The sequence below is a fragment of the Diospyros lotus genome, chromosome 2, assembly GCF_014633365.1.
Source record: "Diospyros lotus cultivar Yz01 chromosome 2, ASM1463336v1, whole genome shotgun sequence".
NCBI lineage: Eukaryota > Viridiplantae > Streptophyta > Magnoliopsida > Ericales > Ebenaceae > Diospyros > Diospyros lotus.
Window position 1 is genome coordinate 39,320,360 of NC_068339.1, and position 15,167 is coordinate 39,335,526.

General features: G+C 38.3%; 1 protein-coding gene across 5 annotated transcripts in view; it reads right to left on the reverse strand.

The window, feature by feature from the left end:
* LOC127794987 (ABC transporter C family member 13) overlaps positions 1-14,048 on the reverse strand; it is a 186,050-nt gene extending 172,002 nt beyond the window's left edge. For 2 of the 5 annotated variants that reach the window (XM_052326357.1, XM_052326356.1), the window contains exons 1-5: positions 13,814-14,048; positions 12,993-13,033; positions 12,797-12,884; positions 11,682-11,837; positions 11,446-11,577 (exon numbers count right to left, since the gene is read on the reverse strand). In XM_052326357.1, coding sequence (XP_052182317.1) covers positions 11,446-11,577; positions 11,682-11,837; positions 12,797-12,884; positions 12,993-13,033; positions 13,814-13,852 — 456 coding nt within the window. In that variant the 5' untranslated portion in view covers positions 13,853-14,048. Of the gene's footprint in view, positions 1-11,445; positions 11,578-11,681; positions 11,838-12,796; positions 12,885-12,992; positions 13,034-13,197; positions 13,622-13,813 lie in introns of all 5 variants that reach the window. The other 3 variants (XM_052326358.1, XM_052326354.1, XM_052326355.1) reach the window with 2 other exon arrangements.
* Positions 14,049-15,167: the final 1,119 nt, after the last annotated feature.

The window sequence follows — 15,167 nt, forward strand, 5'->3', positions numbered from 1 at the left end:
ATTTTTTGGGAATTGAAGTAAGCAAGAAGCAGCGAAGGTATTTTTTTGTCTCAAAGAAAATACATTTTAGATCTTCTAAAAGAGACGGGAAAGCTTGGTTGTAAGCCTGTAAGCACTCCATTAGAGCCTAACTGGAAAAATAAAAGGGAGAAAAATGAGGAACAACTGGTAGATGTTGGAACATTTCAACGTTTGGTGGGAAAATTAATTTATCTATCTCACACATGACCAAATATTGCGTATGCAGTAAGCATCATCAGTCAATTCATGCATTCCCCAACCAAAAGACACCTAGAAGCTGCATATCATATTCTTAGATATTTGAAAGGGACTCCCGGGAAATGAATGCTATTCAAGAAAAGCGAGGATAGAGGAATAAGGAGTTATGCGGATGCAGATTGGGCCAGATCCATTGAAGACAGTAAGTCTACATTAGGGTATTATACTAAGCTTTGGGGAAATTTAGTCACATGGAGGAGCAAGAAACAACAAATTGTGTCAAGAAGCAGTGTTGAGGCCGAGTATAGAGCTATTGCACAAAGCATTTGTGATGTAATTTGGGTGGAAAGGCTCATGGAGGATCTATCTATTCCTATAGTTGGACCAAAAGTTCTCTACAGTGATTGCAAATCAGCTATAAGCATAGTAAATAATCCAGTGCAACATGACCGGATGAAACATGTTCGAATTGACAGGCATTTTGTTAAGGGGGAGCTGGAAAGTGGAGATATAAAACTAACTTATATTTTAACAAAAGATCAAGAGGCAGACATCTTGACTAAAGCAATGATTGACATCTATTCACTAGCTTGAGGGGGAGTGTTGGAAGAAACCGAGATATAAGTCACGAACTAAACTCCTAAATGAAGGAGTTTAGATAAGGTTACAATCCTAGATGGGGAAGGAGTTTAAGGAGATCAACAACAACTAATATCAACAATTTTATAGATATATCTAATGTCTATTTATAAAATTAAATAAAGGTTATCTACAGCCGTAAAGTAGGAGTATTTTTAGGAGATTTTTTAGGTTTCTCTTTGTATAAATATCCGCCTAAAGCTAATGAATAATGGACGGGTGAATGATTGATTTCCCCTAGATATTCTTTCAGATTGGTTATCATAGAATAACTTCATCGGCTAATTGATTGAAATCTTCAAATCTTCTAGAACAATTCTAATCCATAGCAACTCACATAAGCCTAGTGCTATGGCCCTAAACTCTGTCTCTACACTTGACCCTGCCACTATTCTCTGCTTCTTGCTTCGCTAGGAAATCAAAATTTCACCTAAAAACATGCAATAGCCAGTGGTAGACCTTTTATCCATAAGTGACCCAACATAGTCCGCTTCTGTATATTCTTGTACCTCCAATGAATCACCTCTTGTCCTGAATAGAACTCCTTAGCCTGTGGTTGTTTTCAAATAGAACAGTATTCTTCTTACAGCCTACATATGACTTTCAGTAGGGCAATGCATGAATTGACTTACCAAACTCACCGCATAGGTTATATCTGGCCTAGTGTGTGACAAATAAATTAATCTCCCTACCAATCTTTGATACCTGCCCTTGTCTACTAGAGGACTATCATTATCTTCACTTAACCTTGCATTAGGCTCTACTAGGGTACATACTCCTTTTCTGCCCAACAATCCTGTTTCTTTTAAGAGATCCAGTATGTATTTGCGTTGAGATAAGAAGATACCTTCTTTAGAATAGGCTACTTCTATTCCCAAGAAGTATTTGAGTGATCCCAGGTCCTTAATTCAAAATTTTAAGCCAAATTGCCTTTCAATGCCTGTTGTTCCTCCAAGTCATTTCCTGTTACAGTAATATCATCTACATATACCAATAATACAGTCAGTTTTCCATTCTGAGAGTGTTTGAAGAAAAGTGTGTGATCTCCCCTACCCTGTTGATATCCCATGAGCTTCATAGCCTTAGAGAACCTATCAAACCATGCCTTTGGAGATTGTTTGAGACTGTTGGTGGAAGATAAGGAAGATAAAGCTAGGGCTGACTCGTGCTAAGGAATAAACCGAGAGATACTAGATAATCTCATTCATCTCCTCTTATCTATTGTTGATAATAATCTGTTTCAGTTTGTAATTAATTGTCTATTTAAATTTGATTATTTAGTTTGCTTATATTGTAATCTAGAGCTATAAATTAGGAGTTATCTAAGAGCTGTAAATTAGGAGATATTTTAGGAGTTAGAGTTGAAGTAGAATTAATAATGAGCTAGGAAACTTGTGTACTTAAGGAATAATCTGAGAACAGTGAGGTAAAATTCATTCAATCTACCTATTTTTATCATGGTATCAGAGCCTTGCTCGTGGGGTATTTGATTAACAAGAGTTCTTCTTGTAAAGAAACTCTTATACAATGGCGGAAAAACCTCAAACCAGCGACGTCTCTGCATCAAGTCCTCCTCCGGCACCTAGTAGCCGAGTTCCAACAGCAAGGAATATTCAAGCTCCAGCGGCAGCGACAGGCTTTGATGGATCCTCCCTACAAATCACACTTCATAAGTTGAATGGAACCAACTTTCACGAGTGGTTTCAATCGGTTATGCTTGTAATAAAAGGCAAAGGCAAGGTCAGATATTTGACTGGTGAAACAGTGCGGCCCAGTACAGAATCTGCAGAATATGGATTATGGGAAGCTGAGAATGCCATTGTCATGGCATGGCTTGTGAATTCTATGGAACCAAAGGTTGGACAGACTTATCTCTTTTATAAGACTGCTAGTGAAATTTGGAGTATTATCCAAGAGATCTATTCAGATCTTGAAAATACTGCTCATTGTTTCCAAGTTAGATCCACCAAGCAAGGTAACAATTCTGTAACTGAGTATTACAATATCTTGACTGAGTTATGGCAAGAGATGGATCTCTTCGATGAGATCACATGGGAATGCTCAATTGATGGGAGGAAATATGATCAAATGGTGGAGAAAGAACAAATATTTGACTTCCTACATGGTCTAAATCTAGATTTAGACAAGCTAAGAGGAAGATTGCTTGGAACCAAGCCTTTCCCTCTATGAGAGAGGTATTTGCTGAGGTTAGAAGAGAGGAGAGTAGAAAGAAAGTAATGTTGTCCAATCATTCAACCAGTGAAGGATTATTACAAAATTCTGGCTTGAATACAACTCGAGGAAGGATGTCTACTCCAACTAAAGGTGACAACCAGCGAGAAATACAATTGTGTGATTATTGTAACAAGCCATACCATACTAAAGAGACTTACTAGAAGCTACATGGAAAACCTCCTAATTGGAAACCTAAGAATCAAAGGAAAGTGGACAACTAGCTGCCTACATGATGGAATCTGATAAGGGAACTCCAGCACCGGTTTCTTTAACTCAAGAACAACTGGAAGTCCTTTATCAGTTGTTGACTCAAACCAAGATACAAAAGGCTGTCGAGAGTTCAGACAGCAATAACAATTTTGTGGTATCTTTGGCCAAACAAGGTAAAATTAGTCATTCTCTATTCTCCAAAAGATTGCCAACTGGTGTCTGGATCATAGATATTGGAGCTTCAGACCATATGACAGGTGATATTGATACATTATCAGATTATAAGCCATCTAATCAGAATATTACAGTTTTTATGGCTGATGGTACTAGGACTTTTGTTCAAGGAACAAGGATAGCACATGTTGCAGGATTAAGCCTAAAATCAGTCCTTTATGTACCTAATTTAAGATGTAATCTTCTATCAGTAAGTAAGATTACAAAAGAAAAAAACTGTTCAGTAATATTTTCTTCCTCTCATTGTGTTTTTCAGGACATACCTTCAGGGAGGAGGATTGGCAAAGCTGAAGAAAAGAATGGTCTATAGCGAATATCAAGGCTTGATCACAAAGAAGAATTTAGGTCCCTAGTTCACTCCTCTTTGATTACTGTTTCTGGAAATAACTTGATGCTATGGCATCAAAGATTAGGACACCCTAGTTTAGATTCTCTTCGAGTCTTGTACCCTTCAGTTTTTATCAATAAAATTCAAGGTTTCTCTTGTGAACATTGCATTCTTGCAAAACAGACTAGAAGTACTCACTCCAAACATAATTATAAACCTTCACAACCATTCCACTTGGTGCATAGTGATATCTGGGGTCCAGCTAGAATTCCTAACCTAACCAAGACTCGGTGGTTCATAACCTTCATTGATGATCACACAAGAATATGTTGGGTATTCCTATTGAAGGAAAAATCTAAAACTTATTTGATATTCAAGAAGTTTCATCAAATGGTCAAGAATGTCTTCCAATCTTCTATTCACATCTTAAGAACCGACAATGGCCGAGAATACTTCTCAAACCACTTTGATGATTATCTAAATGAGCATGGTATTGTCCACCAAAGTTCTTGCCCATATAACCCCCAACAAAATGGTATAGCCGAGAGAAAGAACTGGCACCTACTTGAGATAGCTCGAGCACTTATGTTCACTCAATCGGTTCCAAATTCATATTGGGAAGAGGCGGTACTTACAGCAACTTATCTAATCAATTGCCTTCCCTCAAAGCCCCTTCAATTCAAAACACTTTTGAGTGTATTTCTCGAGTCTTTTCCTTATTATACCATAGCCTTAAATCCACTTCCTCCTACAGTATTTGGGTGTACCTCTTTCGTACATCACAACCAGCTAAACCAGTCCAAACTTGATCCAAAAGCACTTAAGTGTGTATTTGTTGGCTATTCCCCAACTCAACAAGGATATAAGTGTTATCATCCTCCTACCAGAAAATTTATTATGTCATGCGATGTTTCCTTCCTGGAAAATAAGTCTTTTTTCACTGACATCGACATAAATAGTGAACCAGCAGATTCTTGGACTTCAATCATATCAGTTCCTCTCAACCCATCCATCTCCAGTTCAGTTCCTGAACCCCATCCAAGTTCAGTCCCAGCCACTGAAATTGATCAGCCTAACCATAATCACTGTTCAAGTCCAGAATCCATCTCACAATTCCTAAATCAGCAAGAGGGGGAGAAAGAGGAAACCGAGATTCAACAAGGTGGTCCAAGCTTGCACAAACCTCCTCTTAAGGTATATTCAAGAAGACCTCCAGCACTTCAGCCAACCAATCCTTTCAACCAAGAGGTAAGTCCAAATCAGCAACTTACTGACAGCATGATTGCACAACAGTGTGAAGATGATCTAGGTATTCCCATTGCCTTAAGAAAAGGGAGAAGGACATGTACCAAGCATTCTATCACAAATTTCCTCGGGTATTCTAAACTATCTCCTACTTAAAAGGCATTTACCCTCAGCCTTGATAATGTTGTTATCCCAAGGAATATCTATCAAGCACTGCAGGATAGCAAATGAAGAGAAGCAGTTATGGAAGAAATGGCAGCCTTGGAGAAAACAGGTTACATGGAGAATTGTGGATCTTCCTAAAGGAAAGAAGGTTGTTGGGAGCAAGTGATTGTTCACATTGAAGTATAATTCAAATGGAAGCCTTGAGAGATACAAGACAAGGCTTATAGCTCAAGGGTTCACTCAAACCCAAGGCTTGGATTATGAAGAAACTTTTGCCCTTGTGGCAAAACTCAATTCAATCCGAGTGTTGTTGTCCTTAGCAGTAAATTTGGACTGGAAATTGCATCAATTGGACATTAAAAATGCCTTCTTGAATGGAGAATTGGAGGAGGAAATCTATAAGCGTATACCACCCGGGTTTGAGACCGATCACACAAGAAGCAAAGTATGCAAGTTAGAGAAATCCTTATATAGGCTAAAGCAGTCACCTCAAGCTTGGTTCAAGAGATTTAGCAACACACTATACAAGCTGGGATATAATCAAGGACAAGCAGACCACACTTTATTTACTAAGATTGGGAGAGATGGGAAGAGAACAATTCTAATTGTCTATGTAGATGATATATGATATCATCACCACCGGAGACAATCATCAAGAAATTCAGCAACTGAAACAGCAGCTCAAACAAACATTTGAAGTAAAAGAGCTAGGGGAACTACGGTACTTTCTTGGATTGGAAGTAGCAAGAAGCAAGGAGGGTATTTTTGTATCTCAAAGGAAATATACTCTAGACTTGCTAAAGGAAACAGGCAAGTTAGGATGTAAACCAGCAAGTACACCACTTGAGCCTAACTGGAAGAATAGAGAAGGAGAAGATGACTATCAAGTAGACAAAGGCATGTATCAGCGGCTAGTTGGAAAACTCATTTACTTATCACACACAAGACCCGACATTACATACGTTATAAGTATTGTTAGTAAATTCATGCATCTTCCAACTGAAAGCCACTTGGAAGCAACCTATCACATCCTTAGATACCTAAAGGGAACACTAGGAAAAGGGTCGTTGTTCAAGAAAAGTCAAGATAGAGGAATAGTCGAGTATGCAGATTCAGACTGGGCAGGCGCAGTGGAAGATAGTAAATCAACATCTGGATATTGTACAAGGCTATGGGGTAATTTGGTGACTTGGAGAAGCAAGAAACAACAGGTAGTAGCTCGCAGTAGTGCTGAAGTCAAGTATCAAGCTATTGCTCAGGCAATCTGTGAAATAATATGGGTAGAAAGGCTGATGGGAGATCTTTCTATGCAAGTATCATCTCCTAAGTTACTCTATAGTGATAGCAAGTCAGCTATCAATATAGTTAATAACCATGTTCAACATGATAGAATGAAGCACGTCCGAATTGATCGACACTTTGTGAAACAGGAAATGGAAGAAGGAGAAATTAAGTTAACCTATATTCCCAATGCAGATCAGCATGCGGATATTCTGACCAAAGCAATGCAGAAACAGAGTTTTGAATCAATTCGAAGCAAGATGGGAATATTTGATATATATTCCTCAGCTTGAGATGGGGTGTTGGTGGAAGATAAGGAAGATAAAGCTAGGGTTGACTCGTGCTAAGGAATAAACCGAGAGATACCAAATAATCTCATTCATCTCCTCTTATCTATTGTTGATAATAATCTGTTTCAATTTGTAGTTAATTATCTGTTTAAGTTTGATTATTTAATTTGCTTATGTTGTAATCTAGAGCTATAAATTAGGAGATATTTTAGGAGTTAGAGTTGAAGTAGAATTAGTAATGAGCTAGGAAACTTGTGTACTTATACTCAAGGAATAATCTGAGAACAGTGAGGTAGAATTCATTCAATCTACCTATTTTTATTAGAGACTTTTTAAGTCTACATACCTCACCCTTGTGTCCTCCTTCGAATCCTGGTGGCTATACCATAAAGACCTCTTCTTCTAAGTCACCGTCTTCACATCTAATTGATGCAATTGCCATCCATAAAAGGCTACCAAAGATAGCAAAATTCTAATCGTGGTCATCTTGGCAACCGGAGCAAAAGTTTCCAAATAATATATCCCATATGTTTGAGTATAGCCCTTAGCAACCAATCGGGCCTTATACCTTTCCAAAGATCCATCTGCATTATATTTCAAGTTGTAAACCCATCTACAGCCCACTGGGTTTACTCCCTTTGGCCTAGGCACCAACTCCCATGTATCATTTTTCTTTAGGGCTCTCATTTTCTCTTCCATGGTTAGCTTCCATTTCTAATCCTTTAAGGCCTCTTCAACTGTTTTAGGAATAATAATGCAGTCTAGAGAAGTCAGAAAGCTGGAATGTTTTGGGGATAACCTGTGGTAAGATAGATAATTGGCTAGAGGATGTTGAGTGCATCTTCTAACCCATTTTCTGATAGCAATAGGAATATCCAACTCAGTAGAAAAAGTATGAACAGGATTGGGAGGCTGGTTCATATCAGTACCTGACTGCAAATGAGATGTTGATCCTGTCTGAGGAGCAGATATGAGCTGCTGTTTTCGATGGTGGTACACAAAAGGGGATCCCTTAAATCTGACCGAGGATGATGTCTCCAGGTGTTGATCTTGTCTAGAAATAGGGATTTCCGAAGGGTTTTCAGCTGGAACAGGAGCTGGAATTTCAGGAACAGTAGAGATAGTGGTTGGAATTTCAGAAACAACAGTAGGAACAGTGGGGATAGTGGCTAGAATTTCAGTAGCTGGTGCTGGAAGGTCTAGATCAGGAAAACCTTGGTCATCATTCAAGTGTTTCTCCCCCTGGAGACCAAGTTGAGTAGAAGTGAAGAAAGGTTGAGATTCCACAAAGGTTACATCTTTAGAAATAAAGAATTTTCTAGTAGGAGGATGATAACATTTGTAGCCTTTTTGAGTAGGGGAGTAGCCAAGAAAAATGCAGCGAAGAGCGCTAGGATGCAGCTTGTCCCGAGCCTATTGAGGTATGTGGACAAAGGCAACAGATCCAAAGACCTAAAAGGAAGAGGGGTGTGCAAACTAAGATGAGGAAAGTGAGAGATGAGACATTGGAAAGGACAGTTTTAGGGACATTGGAATGATGAAGGAGAGTTCTAGTGACATTTAGGAGATGTCTCATCTTCCTTTCAGCCACTTCATTTTTTTGCGGAGTGTTAATGCAGGAAGATTGTACATTTAGGAGAGTTCTAGTGTTTCCATATTGTACTTGTTGGTTTCACCATATCAACTAAGTGATGGAACACAACTATATAAATTATCTTCATTCACCACCCATCACCATCTCATGAAACTTCTCCATGTGAAGATGGTGTTCAAACTTCATTTCATCATTACTCCGCCAGGGGATATTATCCACTGCCGGTCCCAAGCCCGGATAAAGGAGGAGGGTTGCGTTAGGTAGCCGACAGCCAACGTAAAACCTAGTCGAATCCAAATATGAATTCTAGACAAACTATTTGTTGAGATGTAACCCACATAAAAGTCTAGAATTCATGTAGCCAACCCCACATAATGGGATAACGGCTGGATATGTTGTTGTTGTTGTTGTTGTTAATGCGGAAAGATTCATGAACAACTCTTTTTTCATTAAAGAAATGATGCAAGTGATGATTAAAATAATCCCTTGCATTATCAGTCCTAAACCTTTGAATAGAGGATCCAAATTGAGTGAGGATCCAAATAACTTTATCAGTCCTAACAGCAGCTTTATCTTTTAAAAGAAAAATTCAAGTCAATCGAGTGCAATCATCCATAAAAGAGATGAACCACCTAGCTCCCGAAAAATTAGGAGTCCTAGATGGCCCCCAAACATTAGAATGAACTAAAGCAAAAGGATGTGAAGACCTTGTATTACTAATAGGATATGAAACTCGATGGTGTTTGGAAATTTCACACACATCACAATGCAAAGTACTAAGATCTACTTGCTGAAATAACTGAGGAAACATTGTTTTTAACAAAGAAAAAGGTGGATGGCCCAACCGATAATGGTGAAACCAGATTTCAGCATGAAATGGCTGAGATTGAGATATGCAGGCTAGGGTGGATAATAAGGTCCTTCGGTTTAGAACATACAGTCCATTCTTCTCCTCAGTTGCACCAATCATCTTCCCCATTGCCAAATCCTAAAATTCACAAGAATGAGGAGAGAAAATAACACGACAATTTAGATCCTTAGTAAGTTGATGGATAGAAAGCAGGTTGGTTGACAAATTCGAAACATGAAGGACTTGGTTGACAGAAAAATTAGAGTTAAGAGTGACTTTACCTTGTCCTTTGATGGGAATGGATGTGCCATTAGCAATAATAATTTGTTTAGGAGTCATAAGGGATTTGTAGGAATCAAAGACAGTAATATTATGGGACATATGGTCTGTTGCACCTGAGTCTAGAATCCATGTATCATCCCTAATGATTTTAAAGGTTGTTAAAGAATAGAAATTGAAACAATCACCTGGTTTAATACCTAATTGAGCAGTGGAACACGATCCATCCTGGATTGTTTGTAAAAACTGCTTAAGCTTGCTGATTTCATCAGCATTTAGTTGATTTAGTTCCATTCCATTCGTTGTGTCAGTCTTTTCGACTCTCTCTTCATGTTTGTTTGAAAGATAGACCTGATTTCGAGCAAGCATATTTCGAAATCCCCCTATCTTTTGAAGGATTGCTTCCTTCCCATGTAACTTAAAACAAGTTTCACGGGTATGCCTTGATTTTTTACATTAAGTGCACCATAAATTCTCCTTCCACTGTGGCCGAGACTGTCCCTCAATTTTTCCTCTTTGTTTAAACTGTGACCCTTCTCCATCAGCTCTTCTTAGTTGCGGTTTGGACTGCATCCTCTCTCCTCTATGGGTCAGCATTGCAAATCCTTCAGAGTGGATCTCCCCCAGCATTGCAACTCTCCTATTTTCTTCACTACAGACAACTGCAAAAACCTCATTAAGAGATGGTAGCCTTTCCCTTCTGAGTATTTGAACCTTTATTTGGTCATATTCAAGGTTAAGTCCTGCCAAGAATTCCACAACTCTATCCCTTTCAAGAATCGAGTGTAGAGTTTATGTATCTTTTCCACAAACCATCTGAATGTCTTGATAATGATCAAGTTCCAGCCATAAACCGTTCATCTTGTTGTAGTACTTAGTAACCATTAGTGATCCTTGTTTAGTGCTACTCAATTTCATCTTAATCTCAAAGATAACCGAAGCACCCTAAACTTTTGAATACGTATGCCTAACAGTCTCCCATACATCCTTAGCATTAGACAAAAACATGTAATATCTACTAACCTCAGGCTGCATAGCCTTCCACAGCCATGACATGAAAATGGAATCCTCAATATCCCATGATGTAAAGCCTAGATCGGAGCCTTTAGGACCTAGATCGATTAGGTGATGCAGCTTCCCTTTACCCTTCAGGAAGGTTTTCACCAATTGAGCCCACTGTAGGTAGTTGCACCCATCCAACCGATAAGATTGGTGTAGCCCTGGTAAGTCACCAGTGACCAAACTTCCTATTGGAGTATCGCCCATATTGGGCCCTTTTAGAGAGGACGGGCCTTTTTTAGATGTTTCAGACATGGTTGGAGGAAGAGATGAAGAGGACTATTGCAATCAAGGCAGGAACCGAACAGAATGGTTGAAGCAGCAGTGCAACCGCAACTTAAAAATAAATCGGAAGAGCTAAAACAGCAATGAAGGCTAAGTAAATGAAGGCTTAGAAGAGATTTAGAGACATGGCTCTGATACTAGGAAGAAATCCTTGAAGGAATGGGATTTCTAAGTTTTCTATAATGGTAGAAAACTTTAAAAACGGATTCAATACTTCTATGAATACAACATGTCTTTAAAGACAAGAGAATTCTATCATCTATCTCCTAAAAACTAGGAATTAGAAATAACAAATACAACAGATTAAGTTGGAGAATTTTTCTCTGAAATCTTCTCCTAAAAATTAGGAGATAATGCAGCTAGTTTCTTAGGACTTGCTTCAGCTGGTCCTTTATCTTCTTTTAAATCTTTTTCCGCCAACAATATATATATATATATAAGATTTATTGATCTCTACTAATCAGATAACCACTACAAGAAAGGGAAAACGCAGCTTGAAGTAACTTAGGAAACAAAATAAAATAAAAGGTACCTCCTGTGAAGAAAAAGCTGTTTTCAGATCAGGAACTCCCAATAATGGCTTCATGACCCACCAAAAGCACAAGATCCAGTTACACAAAATAAGAAACCAGTTGTCACAATTTGAGATCAGCAGAATGCTTGCCTTCAATACGTGACACATAGAAATCAGAACAAACATCTTAGAAAAGAAAAAAGAAGCAGTGGTATTCAAACTTTATGTTATGGTAGCTACTTTTGAGACCTTACCCACATCAAAAATTGAGAACCTCTAAAAAGCCATTCATGATACAGAGTACCGTAATCATACAGTTCTTCCCTCAAAAGCATAGCCAGCTCATAAAAAGCCATGCTTGCTCCAATAGCAGGCAAAAGACGCAGAGAAACTTTCTCTAAAAGGTATATCTGCATACTTTTAGTCAACAGTAAGTCAATAGAACAAAATTTGTCATTCAAAAAATGAATAAAGCCTTAAGATGCTAATATTCAACTGCAGTAAGCGAAAAAGAACAAAGAATAGGCACATGAAACAGAAATTTATGGCTCCAATGAAAACAAAGCCATAGCAGAAACATACAAAGGCTACTAGGAAGGGCAGGAAAAGATCAGCGAGAAAATGAAACAAAGGCAAACAAATGATGAGCTTGGTCGTTCTCTGATTATAACCTATAACAAATCATTTAACTAGAATATGTTGCATTGAAAAGGATATTTCAAGTATGTCAAATATCACATGCCAAATATATAAAAACAAAAAGAGGAACTCCATATCTTCTCTGTTTGTTCTCACTACATTGTCTCACATAAATTTTCATTTTGTACATTTCATACAAGAAAATGGGAGATTCAAAGATTACAACCAACACTTCATGGCCCATGGGGTTGAGAAAGAGAAATCTTGATTGAACCCAGTAGTCCTCGTTCTACATTTGTATAAAAGTGGGAAACACCAGAAACTTCATAGACTTGTTATACATCCCAGTAATATTTTAATTAAAAAGATTTACACACAAATCCAAGTAAGTTGAATTCACATTTTAGGCGTAGTTTGTTGTTTTTCATAAAAAGTTTTAAGTACTGCTTGCTCTAAAATGCAAATTAAGGACTTCCAAAGTATAATCTAAATGGCAATCAACAGGACAGAGTAATTGAAATTGGAGACATGTGTGGTGTTGAGTGCAGCAAGTCAGCAGTGTTCTCTCCTTTCTTTGTTTTCTTATGAAACCAGAATAAGGCAAAAGAACTATCAAACTTAAGTGGTTTCATACTATTAGAATCCTCTGTTTCTCAGAAAAAATTTACTTGTTAATAAAAGAACAGAGAAGGAAAAAAATAAAAGATGGAAGTTATTCACAATGGCCCACCTGGGCAATTCCTTTTGCAGTCCTGTTAGTAATTCCTAGTCCGATGATGATGATCAGAGTCAGCATGCTGGATCCAAAACCTAGCATGGTAAGTACTGTTAAAGGAAAGCACATTACAACATATAATTTAGCATATTACAACAAAAAACAATTTAGTGTTTAAGAAGGAAACATGAGAACACGAAATAAAGGATATATGTTGCTGAAGCACTCTGAGAATCCGTTTCCATCCCAAACCTGCACTCCAGAAAGAAAAGTGATAAAAGTTTCAATAAGATTACAGGATCATGTTTTTTCAAAAATTAAAAGTAAACACATTGTTCAGGATTCGCTTAAAACTCCTTCCCCTCCTCCACCAACCCATTAACATATTTTTCCATAGCGAAACCCGGAAAGGTTACCTGCAGAACATACCAAACCAAAGAATTGGTTTCTGGATCTCATGTTATCGAACGGAACCACAGGGGCATTTAGCTCTAAATTCTAGTAATTAGACTGGGCTCACTTCAGTGAAGTTGGCTACCCTGTTTATCCCAAATTATACGAAATTACAAATCAAAATCGTCGGGCGTTTAGTCCTTTTATTTTATTTGATTTCCGCACACAGTTTCTCAATAAGCCAGCATATAAAATTTTGATCCTCTTGGCTTCAAAGAGAATAGTAAAGAGTCGTGTCGCAGCGTTAGATTGTACTGCTGCAATTACCGCCGTCCTATTTCAAAAGCTCAGAACGGCAGACACCAAGTTTCATCATCGAGTCCGGAATAACAAAAACCCCAGTCCCAATAATTACAGTTCCTTCGTCCCAAGTCGAACCACTACCCTCTGTTTGGTTGCAAGAAAACATTGAAAGGAAAGTAAAAATAAGGAAGTGTCAGTGCAGGCTTCGTTTCGTCGCAGCGAGGAAAAAGATTCAAAGGCCTATCATCGACGAACCATGATTACGGAAAGGAAACAGCCGGAAGCATGAACGGAATTCGAAGAAGAAGAATGAGAAAAGAGAGAAAAATTGCATACGTATGGAGAGTTAGGGCAAATGAGGCTCAAGAAACCCATATCTTTCTCTCTGAACTGGACTCTGCAACTGAAAGAGAAAAAGAGAGACAAAGAGGATTTTATTGAAGCAGTGAGTGCAGCTTAGAGGGGAAGTGCATCTCCAGATTCTGCACTGCATGCGCTTTATTAAAAAGAAATCGCACTGAGACCACTCGGTATTCACCACCTTAGGCGTGGCCTGCCCCTCTCGACTTTATATTTTGTATGCAATATCACACCGGCCGCCTGTCCGCATTGTTTTCATGTCTTGTATTGCGTTGGGTTATGTTATTTATACGATAATATTATATTTAATATTTAATTAACAATATTTTTATAATTTATTAATTACACTTCAAATTTTTTATTTAAAAAAAATAAAAGAACATGCGTGCTAATTTCTTATCGAATTTGTTAATAATTTTAAGTATCAAAATTGAATATTAGTTTAGCTATTTTTGATAAAAAGATCACAACGATAACAAGAGTAGATCAATGAATTGCGTCTCAATTGCTTCTTTTTCTCATTCCACCAATGGTTCTAAACACATTGGACGACTTTATTTTCAACCAAAGTTGAGAGTTTAAGGTATAAGTTTTAAGATCATTTCTCTTTGATCATTAATGGGTCTTTTTTACTAGCAACAACTTTTTTTAAGTCTTGATTCCAACAATTTCAAAGATGTTCCTTCCGGCTCAAAAGGGAGAGGTCAGAGGTGAGCTTGAGGTGGTTGGGCGATAAGGTTAAAGCAACTGAGTGGACTCTGGTGGTTTGAACGAGGAGTGGCTGGCATCTGCAATCACTCCGACACTTAAGTGAGAATGAGAATTGGCAATATATCAATTGGGTCAAAAAAGAACATATCTTGACCTATGATCAGGCTGGTTTATATCGAAGAGAGAATGACGAAGTACCCATGTATACATACTTGCCTCGAGTGTCACAGGGTGATGGGACTGTAATATCCAACGCCAGCGAGGCTCCCTGACAGTAGCGTGGTGCCAACAGGACCAGCAATAAATGCGGATGGAACTTGTAATAAATGCGAATGGGGGCATGAGTGCCAGTACACAGTGATGATGATAGTCGTTGCACGCTGAAGTTCAACCAAGATCAGGCCATGGCCCGATGGGGATCTTAGGCCTTTATCGAGCTAAGTCCAATTAAGCCAGTACGATCCACAGCCCCCCAGGTCGAATGTTCACAAAGCGAGAGCATCCGACCTTGAGGATGTGTAGTCAAGTGATGTTTGCATTTTAACCATCTGTTGCTAAGGTGAGGTCAGGATATAATCCCTTGGGCCGAGGTGTTTTGACTGATATGGTGTCCGAACAT